General features: G+C 40.1%; 1 protein-coding gene across 1 annotated transcript; it reads left to right on the top strand.

Moving 5' to 3' along the window:
• Nucleotides 1-1,265: 1,265 nt before the first annotated feature.
• Nucleotides 1,266-15,731, top strand: LOC128535324 (uncharacterized; the record flags this gene model as incomplete). The annotated part of the gene is made up of 2 exons (XM_053509198.1): nt 1,266-1,466; nt 14,958-15,731. Coding segments are annotated over exons 1-2 (975 nt in total), but the record flags the coding sequence as incomplete, so codon positions are not given.
• Nucleotides 15,732-19,491: the final 3,760 nt, after the last annotated feature.

Raw genomic sequence — 19,491 nt, 5'->3', positions numbered from 1 at the left:
ATGCAAAAGTGTAAAGCAATTTTTGATATCTAAAATGGGTCAGCCATGATGATGCTTAAACTTTCCGTGTGACATTATATTAAGTGACATCACACTGAGTGAAGTGACACACTGAGTGACATCATATGATATCACACTGAGTGATATCATAATTTGATGCATTTTTTCGATCATCTGGGGCTTTTTGGCGGTCTCAAAATTAAATTCCGCCTTCTCTAAAAAAGTCCTAATGGTATTGGGATGTCCCCATTTAATGCATGTGCCCACTGTGCCCATTGTCTTTCTGGTGTGCCTGGGTGGTAATGATATAGGGTGCTTGCAACTAAATGTATTTTGTTATTTTTTCCAGCATCTGAGGCTTTTGGGGGGTCTTAACATGCTCAAAAGTTTTGGACAGTTTGAAATCTGCTGCCATTAGGATGCCTGACCGAATTGGCCACACCAAGGCCATAACCCACCACATCTACACCACAGATGAGAACAAAACAACACTGGACGGTTCCATCTTCCCTAGGTCCTCGAGATCTTGGAGGCGCTCTATGAGGCTACTGTATTCAGCTCATTAGATCTGCGCAGTGGCTAGTGGCAGGTGGCACTGCATCCAGACAGCATCCCTAAGACAGTATTCGTCACCAAAAACAATCAGTATAAATTTCTCCGTCTTCCCTTTGGTCTGAAAAATGCAGGAGCAACTTTCCAGAGGCTTATGACCTCCATTCTGGCAGAAGCCATCAGAAAATATTGCTTTGTTTATATTGACGACATCGTTGTCTACTCAAAAGACCCTATTACCCACCTTGCTCATCTCCAACAGGTGTTTTTGCTTCTTGAAGCTGCTGGTCTCACTCTTAACCTAAAAAATGTAACTTATGTCAAACATCTCTTTCCTTCTTAGGACACATCATATCAGCTGAAGATATTGAGCTCATATAGATATTATTTACAGTACTGTAAGGGTTAAAGACCCTGCAGAGGCTGCTGAAGGTTGCCTACTGGCCAGAGATACGCAGAGATGTATGGGAATATTGTAAGAACTGTGTTACCTGTCAGAAATACAAATCCCGTATAAGTAAGCTGGCAGGTTTACTACAAAGCACACCTGTGGTGGAACCTGGTTTTATGTTGGGAGTAGATCTCATGGGTCCTTTTCCACGTTCATCGCGGCTCAACGAACATCTGCACAAGCAGTGGGACCAATGGCTTCCTGAGTTCCGGTTTGCTATCAATATGCCTGGCAGGAAAGCACTGGTTAAACCCCAGCAGAGATGCCACTGGGACGCAAGCTAAAGGGACCACTGGAGCAGATGCTGCATCGAAACATTTCCCCTGATCAACCCACCTATGCCACAGTGGAAGAACTGTTCCAAGTCGTCCGGAACAACGTAGCCCGTGCCCAGGAACGGCAAGGGAGGTATTACCACGGCAGACAGCGGGCAGTCACGTACAATGGGGGCGACCTCGTTTGGGTCCGTGCTTTTTTTCAGTCTCAGGCAGAGGTCTTGAATATGGCCAAGTTAGCTCCAAAATAGAAAGGGACAGCAAAAATCACAAAGGTCCTTAATAAGGTTAACTACCAGGTGGAACTAGTCAATCGAGCTGGACCGTTCACGGTCAACGTAGCCAATTTAAATCCCTTTTTGGCGAAGTCACGCCTTTTTCCGGGCCATTACACAGCATTACTTTTCAGCCATTACACAGCCAAAAGCTAAATGCTTATATCTAAAAGCTAGCGCAAAAAGAAAAGGGTTATGTAAACCCGAATGCAGGATAAGTTCTTATCCGATACGCATGTGGGTATGTTTGGGTATGTTTTGTTTATGTTTATTTGTTTGCAGAACACACACAAAACATAAACAAAAAAAAACTCCTGCTGTGGTCATGATATTAAATGTACTGTATATACACTTTTGATATATAGCATTGGTGTCTCTGGTGGTTGTTACTTTACCCTGATTTCTGATAATGGCAGGTTGCTGTTTTAAATAATAGTAGCAGGTTTGTTACAGTACACTGAAAACCACTGCACTGATTGATTGATGGATGTGGAGAACAAACGCGCTAAATTCACAAGAACGATAGAGACGGACAAAACAGATGCCAGTGATGCAGACACCGCTGAAAGTGAAATGCCAACAAATTCTTATAAGGCAAACCCCTGGTCACATTTTAAAGGGACCACTTTGATTTCAAGCACAACAAGGGAACAGATTTATTATGCAAGGGTGTTCCAGATCCCCATCCCACCCCCCACCGCTGTTAAAAAATAAGTAACTCAGTAAATTTTACTCTGAGTACCTTTTTACTGAGCTACTTTTTACTTTTACTTAAGTAGATTTTTATAAGGCTAACTTTCCAAAGTTCACTACAATAACAGTACTTTTACTTCAGTACGAAATGTTTCAGCATTTTTGTTCTTAGGCATTTTGGTGAAGCAAAAATAAAAAAAAGTGTTTTATATCTTATTTTTATTGACTTCACCCCAGTCAAGCCCCCAAACTGCTTTATTTAGAGTATTGTTTCTTGCTGTAATTTAAAATTTGCATTAAAAAAGCTAGATGGAAAGCTCATGAAACAGCCACATTTGCTCCTTTTTACAGTCTTTTGTCTTCTGTGTTAAACAGCAAGTGTAAGAGTCACCTCTACACTTAACATTCACTCTTAGCCAGACTGTCTAAGTTGATGAATAAACCATAAAGCATTGTATTCGGTGAAGTAATGACTTAATCTGCCATATTTACTTTTGGCATGCTTTTTAAAATCCTCATCCAGGAGTCACCTTCATCCTCAGCTCATCAGTTCGCTTTCTTTAAAGTGGTCCCGTAGGGAAGATTTCCTCTTTCACCTCACTGTAAAGCACCTCGGATGCACAGGTTTGTTTTCTACCATCACGCGAAGATTACCTGGATTCATTCTGGCAATACACATCTGCTGGGCCAGGACATGCAAATAGGTTTAATCACACCACTGAGGCAGATTTAAAGATCTTTTGCATCTCAGGGTTTGGTTTTCATTGCACTGCCTCCTGATTTGGATGGAAATCAAAATGAGACAACATAAAGCCCATCTGTCCAGCTCGAGTAAGAGATCATTAATGTTCTTATCTTTTTTCTCAAAAAATTCCAATTAGATCAGTCTTTGGCATTTTGCGCTTTACGCAAATGAAAAAAAAGAAGAAATGGAAACATTTTAATTCAGTCCACAGGAGAGAAGCACACATTTACAAACATGCACACACTTCCTGTGTGCTGTATCCGTTAATTTCCCCATGCGGCTGTTGAGGCGACGTCCCCTACAGCCATGCAATCACTACAATACATTTGCGGGAGTTGTTGCTTTAATTTCGATGCTGTTTCTTCCACTGTAGAAGCATTTATCTAGCCACAGTTTGCCACGATTAAACAAGCAACGCCTCCAGACATTTGTGTTCTCCAGGAGGGAATTGATAGCGAATTATGCTTCATGTTACTCGCATTATCTTTGAATAATGTTAGGTTTTAAGTAAGGGCCATTTGAACCATAATAACTCTGCTGGGGTTCCACACTACATAGAAGGTGATTCTGTTTTGGTATTATGCTGGTAGGGTGTACCAAGGTCAAATGTGTAAGTATAAGCAGCCATGTAAAGAAGTGTCCGTGGCATTTGAAGTGTGAGACCCAAGTTTCCCAAATCCATTCATTTATCCATTGACATCATAATGTTCCCTGCATGATCACATCTACTGCATATAGTTAACACAGTAGCTAACACAATACTTACATGAACTATTATTCTTATGTACCAACAGAAAAAATTGTTGTTTTAATGAAATAGGAATCATTTAAACACACTTTTTTTTACAAGGCTCAATTTTCTTTAACCAACAAATTTAATACAATTTGATAATGTGTACTAAAAACAGTAAAAAAATAAAAATAAAAATCACAACACTAATTATTGTTCAATAACAGCACATAATGAAGTGTGTGTAATTTCTCTTTTACACAGTACTTGTGCCAATATTATATATGACGGCATTGTGACATACTGTCTAGCACTGTCGCCTTGCACCTCCAGCATCCGTGGTCAATTCACGCCTTGAGGTCTGTGTGCATGGAGTTTGCATATTCTCCCTATGCTTGCTTGGCTTTCCTCCGCGTACTTCAGTTTCCTTTCACAATCCAAAGACATGTTATAAGAGTGTAAAACTTTCTGAGTCCTTGGGAGGCCAGTGATTCAGATGTGAAGCAGGCAGCCTGATCATAGCTCTAGTATCCTGAGTAACTTTCTACCCTCATAGTATCTAAGCACTAGTGACATGCTGTGATAAGGTCTTTAGTGTACCTGGCTTGTGTCAGAACTACAGTTAACAAGAACTAGAACTCCCAAACCCAACGCTCAAGCTTACACATCTGAGACTAATTACATGACGCAGATATAAGAGACTCACGTACTTCCGATCTTTGCGAAGTATACGCCCTCTGTGACTATTTCCAGTGTCATTACCGAGCCTTGTAATCTTTGCGTGCTCTATTGGATCTTGTTTGTTTCTATGTTTCCAAGTTTAGCCTATATCAGTTTATGCCCATAAAGTAGCACATCGCTGACCCTTGCCTGTTTATTGGACTTTCTATTTGGATTATCTTTGCTGGTTTTAACTGTTGTGTTTGTTAAACAGTAAATTAATAAACATCTTAACTGCACTTCCATTTTTAGAGTCTGGGGCCTAACAGAATACCTCACCAACTATCTATGCAGCAGGAGATGTAAACATTTGGCAAGCCCTTCTAAACCATGCCAAGTTCTAAACAAGTTACACCAGGACATTGCATAGAGTTGAATGGATATGGTACAACTCCAGCAAAACTGGTAGAACAACTCACCCACAAAATGTCTACCAGCACTGCTCCTCCTACCCCAGAACTTCAATCACCGCCACACCTAATCCTATCATGGTGGCTGGTCCAGGAAAAATGTGCCGGTGATTCGGCGGAGTGTCAAGGCTTAATTTTGCAGTGCCCCCTCTACTTTGTCGGACAAGACAACGTCAGTTAAAAAGGAAAATAGCGCAATTTAATCAATATGCTCACTGAAAAAAAAAAAAAAAATGGGCCACTGCAGCATGGAATAGAAATGACAAAAGCACAAACTCATTTGACAACTTGCTGGAATGTTCAAAAGAGTGTTTGGATATTCGCTGGAAAGCAGAGTGTGGCAGGATAATGTCTCAACTTTTGCACTCTTTTTGCAGGTAGTGAGTGAAATGAATCGGCTCTAAAAGGAACATATCATCGAGAACTAAATCCCTGGATTAGGATGTAGAGATGATAATGTCTCGATGAATGAAATCATTGATCTAACAATCAAACTAGATGCATAGATGTCAAGAAAACTATATATCTTTTCTCATCCTCTTGGACCTGTCAACTGGACACAATTGACACAGTGAACAGTTAAAGATTTTATTATCTATTTTTACAAACCTTGGAATCTGTGGAACAGCATGGCAATGGTTTGCTTTTTACCTAGAAGATAGGTCATATAAGGTGACATGGAGGAGATCCACGTCTACCCCATACAGACTCTCTAGTGGTGTCTCAAAGGGTTCAGTACTTGGTCCTCTTCTGTTCTTCCTCTTTACCCTGACTCTTGGTAAGATCATATCATCAAATGGCTTTTCAATTCATTGCTATGCATATGATACGCAACTTATTCTCTCATTATCTCTCTCAAATCTCAACATGTCTGGCAGACATCTCATCCTGGATGGCAGCTCATCAGGTAAAGCTCAATCTGAGTAAAACCAAACTGCTGTTCATTCCTGCTGACTCATCCCCAAGTCAAGACTTTGTGATCTTCCTAGACATCAATCACTGCCAGCAATGTTGGGGTAACTGTGGACAATCAACTGTCATTTTCTCTGAACATTGCTAACCTTACTTGCTCTTATTGATTTCCTCTTTACAAAATCAGAAGAATCTGCCCAATTCTTTCTTAACAGGCTACTTAGGTGTTTGTTCAGTCCCTTGTTATTTCAAGACTGGACTACTGCAACTCACTCCTGGCAGGTTTGCCTCTGTCCACCATTCGTCCTCTGCAGCTGATCCAGAATGCAGCTGCATGTCTCGTTTTCAAGTTCACCTTTCCAAGTTCTCCCACACCATGCCACTTCTCCGCTCTCTGCACTGGCTTCCTGTAGCTACCTGCATCAAATTCAAAACCCTGATGCTTGCTTACAAAGCTAAAAATGGCCCAGCACCCACTTACCTCTCAGCTCTAATGACACCACGTTCCCTCCTATCTTCCAGCACGGCTCGCCTGGTCCTGCTATTTCTCAGGGAGATATTCATCCAGACTCTTTTCTGTTCTAGAATCTAAGTGGTGGAATGAACTTCCTCTAGATGTCTTTACAGCTGAATCTTGGACAATCTTTAAACGACGACTCAAGACATATTTCAAGACGTACTTGGACTAACCAGCCCCCCTACGCCCCCCCCCCCACCCACCCACATCACCCACCAATTTAAAAATAATAAGAATAATAATTGCCTCCCCAACCAATTGCCTTGCCTTGATTGTTGTGTTTCTTAAACAGTGTATTAATAAACATCTTAACTGCAAGTGCATTCTCTGAGTCTGGGTCCTAACAGTTTTTTTATCAGTAAAGGACAAAGATCACTTTTTTTGTTATCAATTTAACCTTGCAGAATGTCCACAAAAGTAACATTTTAGCAGTGCTGACACTTGAGAATCCTTCACACTGATTTCGAGAAAACATTACCATGACAATGGCGGAGCACAGTTTATGTGGATTGTCAACAGTACTGGTCTGCATACTGAAAATTAGTTGTCTCTATAGACATACTGTATGATAAAAAAATATATATATCATCGTAGAAGGCTAAGGAAACTTTTTCAAACACGATTTGTAATCATATTAGTGTGCGGAGTGAAATTAATGTCTCAATGTTAAAAATGGAGCAGTTATGTTAAAAGCTGACTAAATTCATTGTTGTATTTGTTCTCTGCACTCATGGCTATAGGATACTAAAGGTACTAATAATACATTATAACTTAAGAAGCTACAGATTATTCACAGAATGCAGACTAGGATGGAGTTATTAGTGGTTCAGGGGATTAAGAGAAATCATGCCGAGGGTCAATTAAATTAACTAGGGCCTAAAGCAACCAAGCATATCTAACGCCTGCACAGTATTTCTATTGTGGCCCAGCTGTAAGCTCTGGCCCATGTCACACTCGAGATATGACTGAGTTCTGGCAGCCGGATCCATTCCTCACCAGCATGTGGTCCGGATAAACGCAGCGAGTGTGGCCCTAGCACAGAGCTGTTCCTCTCTGGGTTATCACTAAAGAAGCTTGTTCTGCTGTTGTTGTGAATGAATAGTCCAGAGTATTTAGTCTGTGAGAAAAAAAAAAAAGTCTAGTACTCATTTATTGATCAGCTGCAACAAATAGTTTCTCAGTCAGAATAAACAGGCAACATCGATCCATAAAACAAATGGAGCGGCAAACACAAGACTAAAATCTCTCCATTTGTCCCCATGTAAACGGTTTTCAAGGAGCGCAGTCTCTTTAACATAAATTACAACTGGAGATTGATCGTCTTTATGTCATTAAGCTGCCAGCAATGCTTCACTTCAAAAGAAAACAGAAAAAAAGAGCTCTTGTGCTTAATTGGAGCATGACCAAGCCGTCTGGGTTTGAGCTGCTCGTGGAGACAAACAGCCATACGGTTCATTACGTTCCAAGCAAATAGACCTGCTTTTACTTTCTGTTAGAGAAAAGTATTTAAAAAATAAAAAATAAAAAAGTTTCACAATCCTCTAGGCGTTGGTGTTTTTGTAAGAGCTGTTATTGGAATTATGCACTTTTTGAAAAGAGGGTATGTGGTAATAAAGCATGTGCCATTTACAGAATGTTATCTGAGATTTTTTTTTTTTTGTGTGTGTGTGTGTTTTTTTTTTTAACACTTACACTCTCTTTACTTTCTTACACTCCCTCCTTTTCAAGCAGGATGCGGTCGTCATGGTAACAAGGTGTTTCTACGGAGGCTGGTGTTTGCAATAAAGGAAATAGGAAGTGCCTTTCATGAGGATGGTTTAGCCAGGATGCATCGGTGATGTCTTAAAAGCAGCGGTGGGCAAGAGCAACCACGCTACGCTGATCACACTTCATATCTCCAATCAAGTGTGTCCACATGTGTGGATTGGGTTATTATCCCAAACCTCAGGAGCACACACAGTGAAAATCTAATGTTTTCTATAAGTCTTTAGGTTTGACCCATTTTGAAAAAAAAAATTTAAACAATTTTGCCTTATATCACAAATGTATAATTAATCATCTAAACCATGTTTGGTATTAGAAGCTTGTAGCCTTTCTAAGCCTCAGTAAAAGATTGCTCCATTTCCATTAGATATTTACATTCACATATAACTACATTCACATTAGCAAGTGGCAAAGCACTTGTGTCATTTCTAGTTTTTCTTGTGGGCATCAAGTGAGTGCTGTTATTATTGCTTGTAAGCATGCATAATCCAGATAAAAACACAACCATAACTCTATGTGAAAATCGGTTGTTTGATTTACATACCTTGTCACGATTTTGCTAAATTGTACTAGACTCAGTAGAACATACTAACTACTTAGACATAATTGTCATGATTGTCGCTATTCTATTTTAATGAGAGGGTCTACATGTCAGTTATTCTCCCCTTTTTAGTGCATCAAAAAAGAAAGTTTATGCATGTACATAGAAAAGGCATGCTTTGTCACTAGGTTGTATTGTAAATGTAGGGTATGTAGTGAACAGTATAAGTATATATACTTTATATCATTCTTCTGTCTTCAATACAAGCACATTTCTGCAGTAATGCTGTGATCCTCAGCTGTGATTTGTGTTTTGCCCCACAAGAGCCGGTTTTGCCACTTCACTTACTGACACACTTCATTTCAGTTACCTTGGAAACAGTTCAGTCCAGAATAAGAAATCTCAGAGAGTGCTGGAAATTTCATCAGATGTGCACGCCATAATCCAAAAATATGTCAGTAATAAGAGCTGATAAGTTTTTTTTCTGATCTCATTATTGAATGAAACTCAAACAAATCTACTAATAACACTGAGCGCATTGGAGCTGTCACTGATGTCGGGATAATTCAGCCCCTCAGTGGGAGTTTCACAGTGTGAAAAAGAATGAGACCCACCCAAAGAGAGAGAGAGAGAGAGACAGTGAATTTAATCAGTGAGTTTAAGGTAAAGAATGAGATTTTTATACCTTGATCCTTCAAATCCTTTAAAAACATAGAAAATTATGTAAGCAAGGAGCCTGCATTCATTTACATAAAAAGACATACTGTAGTTGATGTAGATGTTGATCCCAGTAATAAAGGCTTAATTTGCTCAACTTGAGTAATCATCAGTCACAGTGAAGTAGGTGTGGCCTGTATCCTATAAAACAAAAATCCTAACCAGAACCTCAAATGCACAAAAAGGAAAAATGAAACATATACCTATAAAATACTTAAGTTAACATGTAGAACCTAAATTATGCACCTCAAAACGTACAACTGAAACCGAACAACTCTTAACATAACTCTAAACTGTTGCGTGGTGTGGGTTGGAGAACCCGAGATGTACTGTAATAATGTTTATAAGAGAAACAGGAGGAAACAGGAGGTTGTGAGAGTGCTTATGCTATGCACGGGAAGCCCTTCTTATTAGGGGGATGGCATGGGATTATTAATTAGAAACTAAAAGGAACACAGAAGAAAACTGATAACACAAAAATAAACAGAGCTCCGCTGTCTGCACGAAACCGGACGAGGCTCTGGTAACTAAAAAATAAAACTTAAGGTTTCAGGGTCTATGCCCTTTTAAAGAATTTATATGACAGAGTTTTGATTTTTTTTTTTAAGTACTTCATACTTAACCTGAGAGCACATGCTTAAAGGATAGCGTGCCGCTTTCTCTCTCTTCTCTCTCTTGCTGGCATCTTAGGAAGACAGAAGCTGGGTCTTTGCCTTTGTCTTGCACTTTATACTCACTTTCTTTTTTATTTTATTTTTCTTTGTCTTTGTCTTGGCCATGATACCTTACCGGTGCTACCTATATGATCGCACAAAGTGCGGAGGTATCAGGACCCTTACGTAAACCACCCGCCAGGTGTAGCGTGTCCACACTGATCGCCTTGCGGTGACCTTGCCTGACAACCGTGTGTCCTGCCTGTTTAGAACTCTGCCTGTTTAGAACTCTGCCTGTTTAGCTGATTGGACGCTGATGGACGCTGAGTATTTTTTGTGCGGTTCTGCCCCTCGCAAAACACACATAGTTACATAAACACACAATGTATACACAGGCTAATCTTATTTTCATATGGCTGTGGATAGAAAGGAATGTTTTATCATCACCAGGTAATACTAAACAATTACTTCCATCCATCAGCCCTTATGGTTTAAGTGATAGGCTCTGTGGTTTAAAATAAATTGCTCAGTTTCTTCCTTGTGCGCTCTAGTAATAAGAGTGTGCTGCTTAGAGATTGGTAAAAAAAAAATGTAAACTATACATAACATGGTGGCTCACTAAGTAGTTGGCCACACCTTCTGCAGGTGTGCAACAGGACCGCTGGAAATGAGCACGGCTGGGGAATAATTATCATTAATGGATCTCAAGCTTCTCTCTGCACTACAAAAACAGTGTGCGGAGTGTAGCTCGAGGTCCTGGAATTTTACTGAGCAGCATTGTGAACTCTAAAAACACAAGAGTGCCATGCAAGTGGGGTGATGTAATGCACCCCAGGAACTTCAAAGGCCATAGAACTGAGTTTAGCCATTTGATCTCCGAGTTGAGGACAGCCACCAAAAGACTGCATAAGGTCCCACAACATTTTCACTCTTGTGTAGAGCCAGCCTCCGGAATCCAGGTAAACTGCCTAATTTCCTCAACTCAACGTCAAAAGGCACACCCTTTTGGCAACCACACAAAAGGCTGGTTAAGCCAAGACAGTGGGAGTCCACTCCGCCATCCTGCCCACCGCCATTACCAACCCCTCTTGTGGCAACATGCCAGCTGGGCACTGCCTCTAGACCTGCACATGTACACCTTCACTCTTTTTCCTCCTCTTTTTTTCTGTCTCGCCTCCTTAAAACTTTCTCTTTCTCATTTCCCAAATAAAATGACACTTTTCTCTAAGACCTTAGCTGTGGTGTCTGTGGTGCCACCCACTCGTTAAACCCGTTACAGTGTATACAGTTAACTTGGGCAGGAACGAGTGCTGCCTCTTTGATGAGGAGGTGGTTTGTACTGTACCTACTGAATAGTGAGGACACGACAATGTAAGACAAGAAAAGATAGGGCCTTGGTGTATGTTAGTCCTAGGGAAGGACTTATAACTAAATAAGGAGGTGCTCAAATTGTTGCAAAGGGTGTGTGCTGTCTTTGTTTATTAGTGCTATGGAAAAAGATGTGATGAAAATATCTGCTACTTCATTTCTAATGAAGGAGGCAGAGCTTCTATTACTCAGTTTGAAAAAAGAAGCTTTCATTCTGTGTTTTTATGTTTGGGGTTTGTAATGTACTGAGAGTAGATAAAATTTTTGTCTACAACTACTCTAAAGGGATTTTAAAACAGCCTGTTAATAAGATATGTTAAAAAGCAGCTAGCCAGTCAACACGCAGCACTTTAAAACTCATTCAAAAGCAGCTGTGCAGTGAAAACAAAGTGTGAGATCTGTCCAAAAACTGCTGGCCAGTGAGGACACAGCACTACAAGACATATCCAAAACATACTGCTCAGTAAGAATATGGGACACCCACTCATAAACAACTGGTCAGTGAGGACACTGTGGGGTCCACCCAAAAACAGCTGGATGGAGAGGGCAAAGCATTAAGATCCACCCAAAAACAGCACAGACGTGTCCAAAAACTGCTGGCCAATGAGGACTATTGACGCTAACAAAGAGGGGGTGCACCCCAACCCCATACTCCACCCCCAACACCCCCACCCCACTCCCCCAGTGGTGTCTGTGTGCATTAGTGCAAAGAAAAAAGATGTGCCTAAAATGTCTGATATCTCAATTCTAATGAATGGGGCAGTGTTTTATTACTGAGTTTACAGTGAGATGCTTTCACTCTGTGTTTTTGTGTTAAAGGGTTTATAATCTCCTGGTAGAAAATAACGAAAAGTTTTGTCTACAACTACCATACAGGGATTTAAAAACAAAGCTGCCCATAAAACATGTTTAAAAACAGATGGATAATTACGTGCAGCACTGTAAGACCTCCCAAAAAACAGCTGGCCAGTGTGGATGCAGCGCTGTAAGTTTCGCCCTAAAACAGCTGGTCAGCAAGGATGCAGCACTGTAATATCTGCAGCTGGCTAATGAGGACACAAATTTGCAAGATACAAAGCACATGAAACCTATTGTCAGCTAACGTTGTTCTGATTGACATGGAGAACAAGAAACACCCCCCAGAATATTCTGATACACACAGCAGGAACATGCTTTTACACTCCTGTGGCATCCCATATGTCTGTTTAAGCCTGCAGCAGTGAAATGGCTGAGTAATTACATTACTCAGCGCTAAGCCCAAATACGCACACACACACACACACACACACACTCTTCATGCTTTGCATTCTGCACAATGTGTCTTAAATCCTTAGGAATTTGCAGAACAGAAAGTCTCTCTTTCCTTTATGTTTTTTAACATAGTCGTGTTAGAGACAACGCTTCCTTTCAATCCTGCATTTAGTTCCTCGTGGCAATAGTTGGAATATGCTTTAATATTCGTTCTTTAAAGGATTAGCAAGCTTGATTAAGTGTGCTTATTCCCTACACTTCATATACACGTTTTATTCATTAAACAAAGCTGTGAAAGATGCACAGTGGCTAAACAGATATAGTTTAATTCAGAATTCCGATCTGATGCCAACTAATAGCGGTTTAAAAAACACCTCTTTAGTTTTTTCTGTGGAACTTTTCTTAATTTCATCGCATATATTTTAACGCTAACTAACTACATAGAGAAAGAGAGAGAGAGAAAATTAAGTGGTCACTGTACATGTCCAAACCTGTAATTTACTCCCACTCTACTGTCAGAGCTACTGTTATAGAAAAAATTAATCAACACCTTATGACCAATCACAATCCAGAACTCATTATGTGCCCTAACATTCTGTATTACAACCTCATATTGGGTTTGTTGTAACTCTTCACAACAAAAAATAAACACTTACAACTCCGTCCATGATGACAGTCTCTGCCTCAGCTCTGGATTCTGACCTGAATATTAAACTCTGTGTTTACATCCTATCGCTTTTCTCTCCCGAGTTCTGTGTCTCGATATAATCACGCAGTTATTGGTGTAATAGGACTGTAAGTAGAACAGGAAGGCTCTCCTGACCGCATTAAGCGCTTTTATCATCTCTCTCTTCCACTCCCACAGATAAAAGCCTGCATATTTATCACGACCTTCGACTAAATCTCAAATCATCGAGGTCAAATAAACACACATGCTTTTCCCTCCCTCACAATGAGCCACTGCTGCATCGAACAGCTGCGTGGAATACAGATTAGATCGCAATCAGAGGGAAATAATCAAGTATCTGAAGGGAAGAGAGAATTCTAATCACTTACCTGGAGTTTCGCCTCCTAAATACACAACATACAGTGAATCTGTGGATATTTTTTACATCATGTTAGCATAGTGTGCGTGATGCAAGTGGAGCCACAGTTATATCCCAAAAGTTGCTGGTTTTCACATCAAAGGTTTTATCCCTAATTTTCTCTTTACTGAAGATCAAAATAATACATTTTAGCAATAATACATTTTAATTATAATGCACTTTATATTTGAAACAAATCTCAAAGTGCTACAAAATTAATTCGACCTGAAAGCTCTGATCAAAAGATAAGTTTTAAGACCAGATTTAAAAGCATCAACGGTCTGTGGCGTCCTCAGATACTCAGGGAGAGCGTTCCACAGTCTGGGTGCAGCTGAGCAAAAAGATCTCCCATGGTATGAAGTTTAGTCTTCATACCATTTTTAAAAGATGTACTGATGCAGAGCGGAGGTTGCGTGTGGACGTATTTGAGGAAATAAGTTCTTTGAGGTAGGGAGGGGCATCCCCATAAATACACTGGTGGGTAAGAAGGGAAACCTTGTAATCAATTCTAAATTTTAGCAGAATTTTCCAACCTGTCATCTGATGAGATTCAACAGATCATCTCGTCATCTAACCCCACCACCTGTTCATTAGACCCAATCCCTTCCACAATGCTCCAGGCCATCTCACGAGACCTCCTTCCCTTCACCACAGCCATCATTAACCAATCCATATCATCTGGTCATGTTCCTGCCGCTTTTAAGAAGGCGAGGGTTATTCCCATCCTCAAGAAACCCTGCCTGGACCCATCAGAAGTTAACAACTATCGCCCGGTATCACTGCTCTCTTTTATTTCCAAAATTCTTGAAAGAACGGTTTATAATCAAATGTCTCTTTATCTCTCACAGAACAACCTTAATGACCCAAACCAATCTGGATTCAAAGTAGCACATTCCACAGAGACTGCCCTTCTGTCAGTCACTGAGAAGCTCAATGCTGCTAGATCTGCCAAACTTTCATCTGTCCTCATCCTCCTGGACCTATCAGCTGCATTTGACACCGTGAACCACAAGATTCTATTATCTATTCTTACAAGCCTTGGAATTTGTGGAACAGCGTGGCAATTGTTTGCTTCTTACCTAAAAGATAGGTCATATGAGGTAACATGGAGGGGATCTACATCTGCCCCACGTAGACTCTCTACTGGTGTCCCGCAGGGCTCAGTACTTGGTCCTCTTCTGTTCTCCCTCTATACCCGGTCTCTTGGTAAGGTCATATCATCGCATGGATTCTCATACCACTGTTATGCAGACGACACCCAACTTGTTCTCTCCTTTCCTCCCTCTGACACTCAGGTTTCCACCCGAATCTCAGCATGTCTGGCAGACATCTCATTTTGGATGGCTGCTCATCAGCTGAAGCTCAATCTCAGTAAAACCGAACTGTTGTTTATCCCTTGTGACTCATCTCCAGGTCAAGACCTTGTGATATCCATGGACAACAACCAAATCACTCCCTCAACCACTGCCCGCAATCTTGGGGTAACTGTGGACAATCATCTGTCATTTTCCCCACACATCGCTAACCTTACTCGCTCTTGTCGATTTCTTCTTTACAATATCAGAAGAATTCGCCCATTTCTTTCTTCACAGGCTACTCAGGTGCTTGTTCAGTCTCTTGTTATTTCAAGACTGGACTACTGCAACTCACTCCTGGCAGGCCTGCCTTTGTCCACGATTCGTCCTCTGCAACTGATCCAGAATGCAGCAGCACGACTCGTTTTTAACCTTCCCAAGTTCTCCCACACCACCCCACTCCTCCGCTCCCTGCACTGGCTTCCTGTAGCTGCCCGCATCAAATTCAAAACACTGATGCTTGCCTACAAAGCCAAAAATGGCCCAGCACCCACCTACCTCTCTGCGCTAATTACACCACGCACTGCGCCACGTTCCCTCCGATCCTCCAGCACTGCTCGCCTCATCCCACCATCTCTCAGGGATCGAGGGCGGCATTCATCCAGGCTCTTTTCTGTTCTGGCACCTAGGTGGTGGAATGAACTTCCGCTAGATGTCCGTACATCAGATACTTTGACTATCTTTAAACGACGACTCAAGACGCATCTGTTTCTCCAGTACTTGGACTAACCCCCCCCCCACCCCCCCGGAAAAAAAAAAAAAAAAAAAAACTCTTCTCAGATGTGTTGGACTAATGGTACTTAGTTATTAACCTAGTTAACCCAGTGTAAGTATGTATCCAATGTTGTAAACATTAAAGCACTTTTTGTAAGTCGCTCTGGATAAGAGCGTCTGCCAAATGCCTAAATGTAAATGTAAATGTAAATGAAACAGGGAGCCAGTGAAGAGATTTAAGAATGGGCGTAATATGGTCGTATTTACGCCCTCTCATCAGGATCCTAGCAGCACTGTTCTGAAAATACTGCAGCTTTTGAAGGGTTATCCCAGTAGTCCCAATGAGATGTGCATGGCAGAAGTCCAGCCTGGAGGAGACAAACGTGAGTGCTGGACGCAGCTTTGCTATATTCCTGAGGTGGAAATAAGACGTTTTACACAGATGTTTGCCATGAGCCTCATACGTCAAACAAGAGTCCATTTGAACCCCAAGGTTTATAACAGATGTTGACAATGGGATATCCTGACCAGAAAAGGTAATACTGGTGATGTTAGATGACCTAACCTGGTGTGGGGTGAAAGATGACCTAACCTGATGTGGGGTGCCTACTAACATAGCTTCAGTCTTAGAGCTGTTTAGCTGCAGGAAATTTTGCTTCATCCATGACTATATCTCCTCCAAAATGTGTAAATACCTGTATAGTTAGACATACTGTTTGGGAAACAAGTCAGATCCTCTTGCCACTTATGTTAAAGCAGCTATAAACAGTTATCTCCTTCACTGCCTCTCTGTTTTTCTCTCCTTAAGTTAGTAAAACTAAATAATTGCCAGTTTTGTGATTAGTCAGAAGGTGTTGATTAATTTTCCATAAGAGCAGCTCTGACAGTAGTGCAGGTTTATATTTAAATATGCTATCTTTTTTAACAGCTTGTACTAACGTGTATAGTGGGCGTTCTGCATAAATTCAGACGAATAATAATGAAATAAAAAAAAAATTGGTAAAAGAAAAAGCTGTTACGGAATGAAAAGAAATGCTAGTATTTCAAAAGTTTTTTTTTTTTTATCAAAAACAGGAGATGTAGGTTGGATCTATTTAAATGATTACCACCCGTCAGCACAGAAAGGTCAGTCTCATTACTCAGTAAACAAATAACAGAAGCTAAAATGTGATTGCTTTTACCTAAGAGACAGGAACACAACATTTAAACAGAGTTGAGAGTTGGAATAAATTACATTGTTCTGAGTCACATTAAAGTTCCAAGTTGCAACTTCACAATCCATAATAATTCTTTGGGTGTCCCCTGGTGTAAACATTGGTAATCAGCTATAGACCCTAAACAGTGATGCTCTGTATGAGAACAGCTACATACTGTGATAATAAACCGGAGAAGTCATGCAGTTCAAAGACTCTCGAGACCCCAAAATAGTGGGCAGTGGCATCAAAGGTCCACAAAAAAATTGAGCGTGGAGACAATGTGGAGAAAACAATGTGGCGGGCTCATTTCACAATCAAAAACTTTCCTGTGGGGATGATGGCAACAAGGGAAGTGGGCCTAAACTAGTTCCCAAACAGCCAGGACCAAGAAAGCCATGGCAAAAAGAATTATCTTTATTATGTTCATAAAGGTAAAGAGAAAGTATGAGCCAGGATGGAAGATGGAAAATGGAAGATCACTTTATCACAATTGAGAAAGGCTGACTTACACAGTGTCAGATAGTTGGTCCAAATTGACCATTACATCTGCCAAAATCAGCTAACCTCCACACCTGAGCCAAGATTAAGGTCCCTTTCTTCCCTTTTAGGGGCTTCCCCAAAAATCTTTTTGATAAGCACTATTACTGGCACTATAACTTGGTGTTCAAAGCAGGGTTGCCCCAAGTTTTCAGGGTGTCCATTCCACAAAATTCTGATAAATACCTGTACGATTGGTATCTAAAGCTGCAGTCAAGGTGGATTCACCTGGATGGGGAGGTCTACTATTTTAACTCATAAAACCCTCAAGAAATTCTAGCAGTATCAGTGATGATACATCCCAGTGTATCTTGCATCATTGGCAAGTTTTTGGCAATGGTATCTAGTTTAGAAGCTAAGCTTGCCACCTGGACTTGTGGTTTTTGTTGTATTATTTATATCCAAATCATTTTGATTTGATGTTTTTCTTTGATGAAATAGTTTAAAATCATAACAGACCACTCTACTTAAGTAAGAAATAAAAATAATTTGAGATTTTAATACGACATATAGTCTTAGACACATGCAAATACACATGCAAATGTAATGTAAATGTATGTAAATGCAAATAAATGCTGTAGAAAAAGCATATTAAATGCACATTGAATAGGTTCCATTCAATAATATTTACTTTGAGTTAAGGTCAAAATTTCATGTTTGTGTTAGGATTTAGATCCTTATCTGATATATAAAACCAGTCTATAAAAAGTTATCAATTTAGAATTTCCAGAGCATTTCACTAATATCCATTATCAATTTTCAGTAACTAAATTAAACATTTAAACATGTGTTGTTGGGTTGAATGTGGGCTTAAGGTGAGGCATAGATGCAGAGGTAAGGGGGCTTACAAGTCTTTTAATGATGAGATAAAACATAATAAACATGAACAAAAGTTGGCTTTACTTTGGGAGCTTGTTTAAAACCAAAACATTTAATAACTTACACATTCAAGGACACCAGACTAGGGTATGAAACATACTAGAATACTGTAATTTTAGTACTGTGATGATAAATTCGTTTAATGTTTCACTTGTATTTTATAAGGTTTTTGCCAGCTGTCGTACAGCACAATGGGGGTGCTGGGATGTAAAAATGTAATTTTAAAAAAAAAATGTTTTTATTATTTATTAAAGAACATTATGATGATCATAGCCTACTGCATTTACTTCTTATAATAACGCAAAAACACATCGACGTCTGCTGACGCAGTAGCACGACCTGAAAATGTTAGAATTTTTATGGTAATTTATTTTCGTTTATTTCAGTTAATAAATCTACTACAAATTTAAAGAACACGAAATATAAGATGACAAAAACAGACATGCGTAGCTTTTCTAATTACACATGATAAAACTAGAATTTAAATTCTACATTTGTACTGTAATTTTAATACTGTGATTATAAATTCATTTAACTACAGTGTTCCACTTGATTTTATCTGCTACTATGTGCAGCTCTAACGGAGCGCGGCTCATTAATCATGCAGAGAATGAACTGATGCCCTAGGCGTCAGTCTGTAGTTATATAGCGCCACCCAGCGGAAGAAGTCAGCAAACGCACAAACCCAAATGTCACCACCGTGAAGCGTGGCGGTAAAACCAGAACACCGCATGAGTTACATCTCTATGCACACAAAAAGGGAAGAACAGACTAGGTACAAAGCAGACTAGGTATGAAACAACCATTGTTAACCACATTGGAGGCTAAGCTTACTAGGAGACACAGAGGCAAGGATACATACAGACACAACTAAACAACTCCATAAACAAAATGCCCACTTAACATAACCAATGCTCGACCCAGTTTTTCAGAACAAATAGCTATTTATACAGAAACTAACGAGCTATCTTAGTTCAGGTGAGCGCTCTTATCACCTGACCGTAGTGCATTCTGGAAAACTGAGTCTACAAACAAAAAACTACACAAAGATTTCGGGCACCCATCGCCCTCTAGGGGTGAACTCTTATTGTTTTGTATATATAAACAATAATATTTTATATATATATATATATATATATATATATATATAT

This window comes from Clarias gariepinus, chromosome 13 (genome assembly GCF_024256425.1).
Source record: "Clarias gariepinus isolate MV-2021 ecotype Netherlands chromosome 13, CGAR_prim_01v2, whole genome shotgun sequence".
Taxonomy (NCBI): Eukaryota; Metazoa; Chordata; class Actinopteri; order Siluriformes; family Clariidae; genus Clarias; species Clarias gariepinus.
The sequence above is the reverse complement of the archived record's forward strand: the minus strand, read 5'-3'. Positions and strand labels throughout refer to the sequence as shown.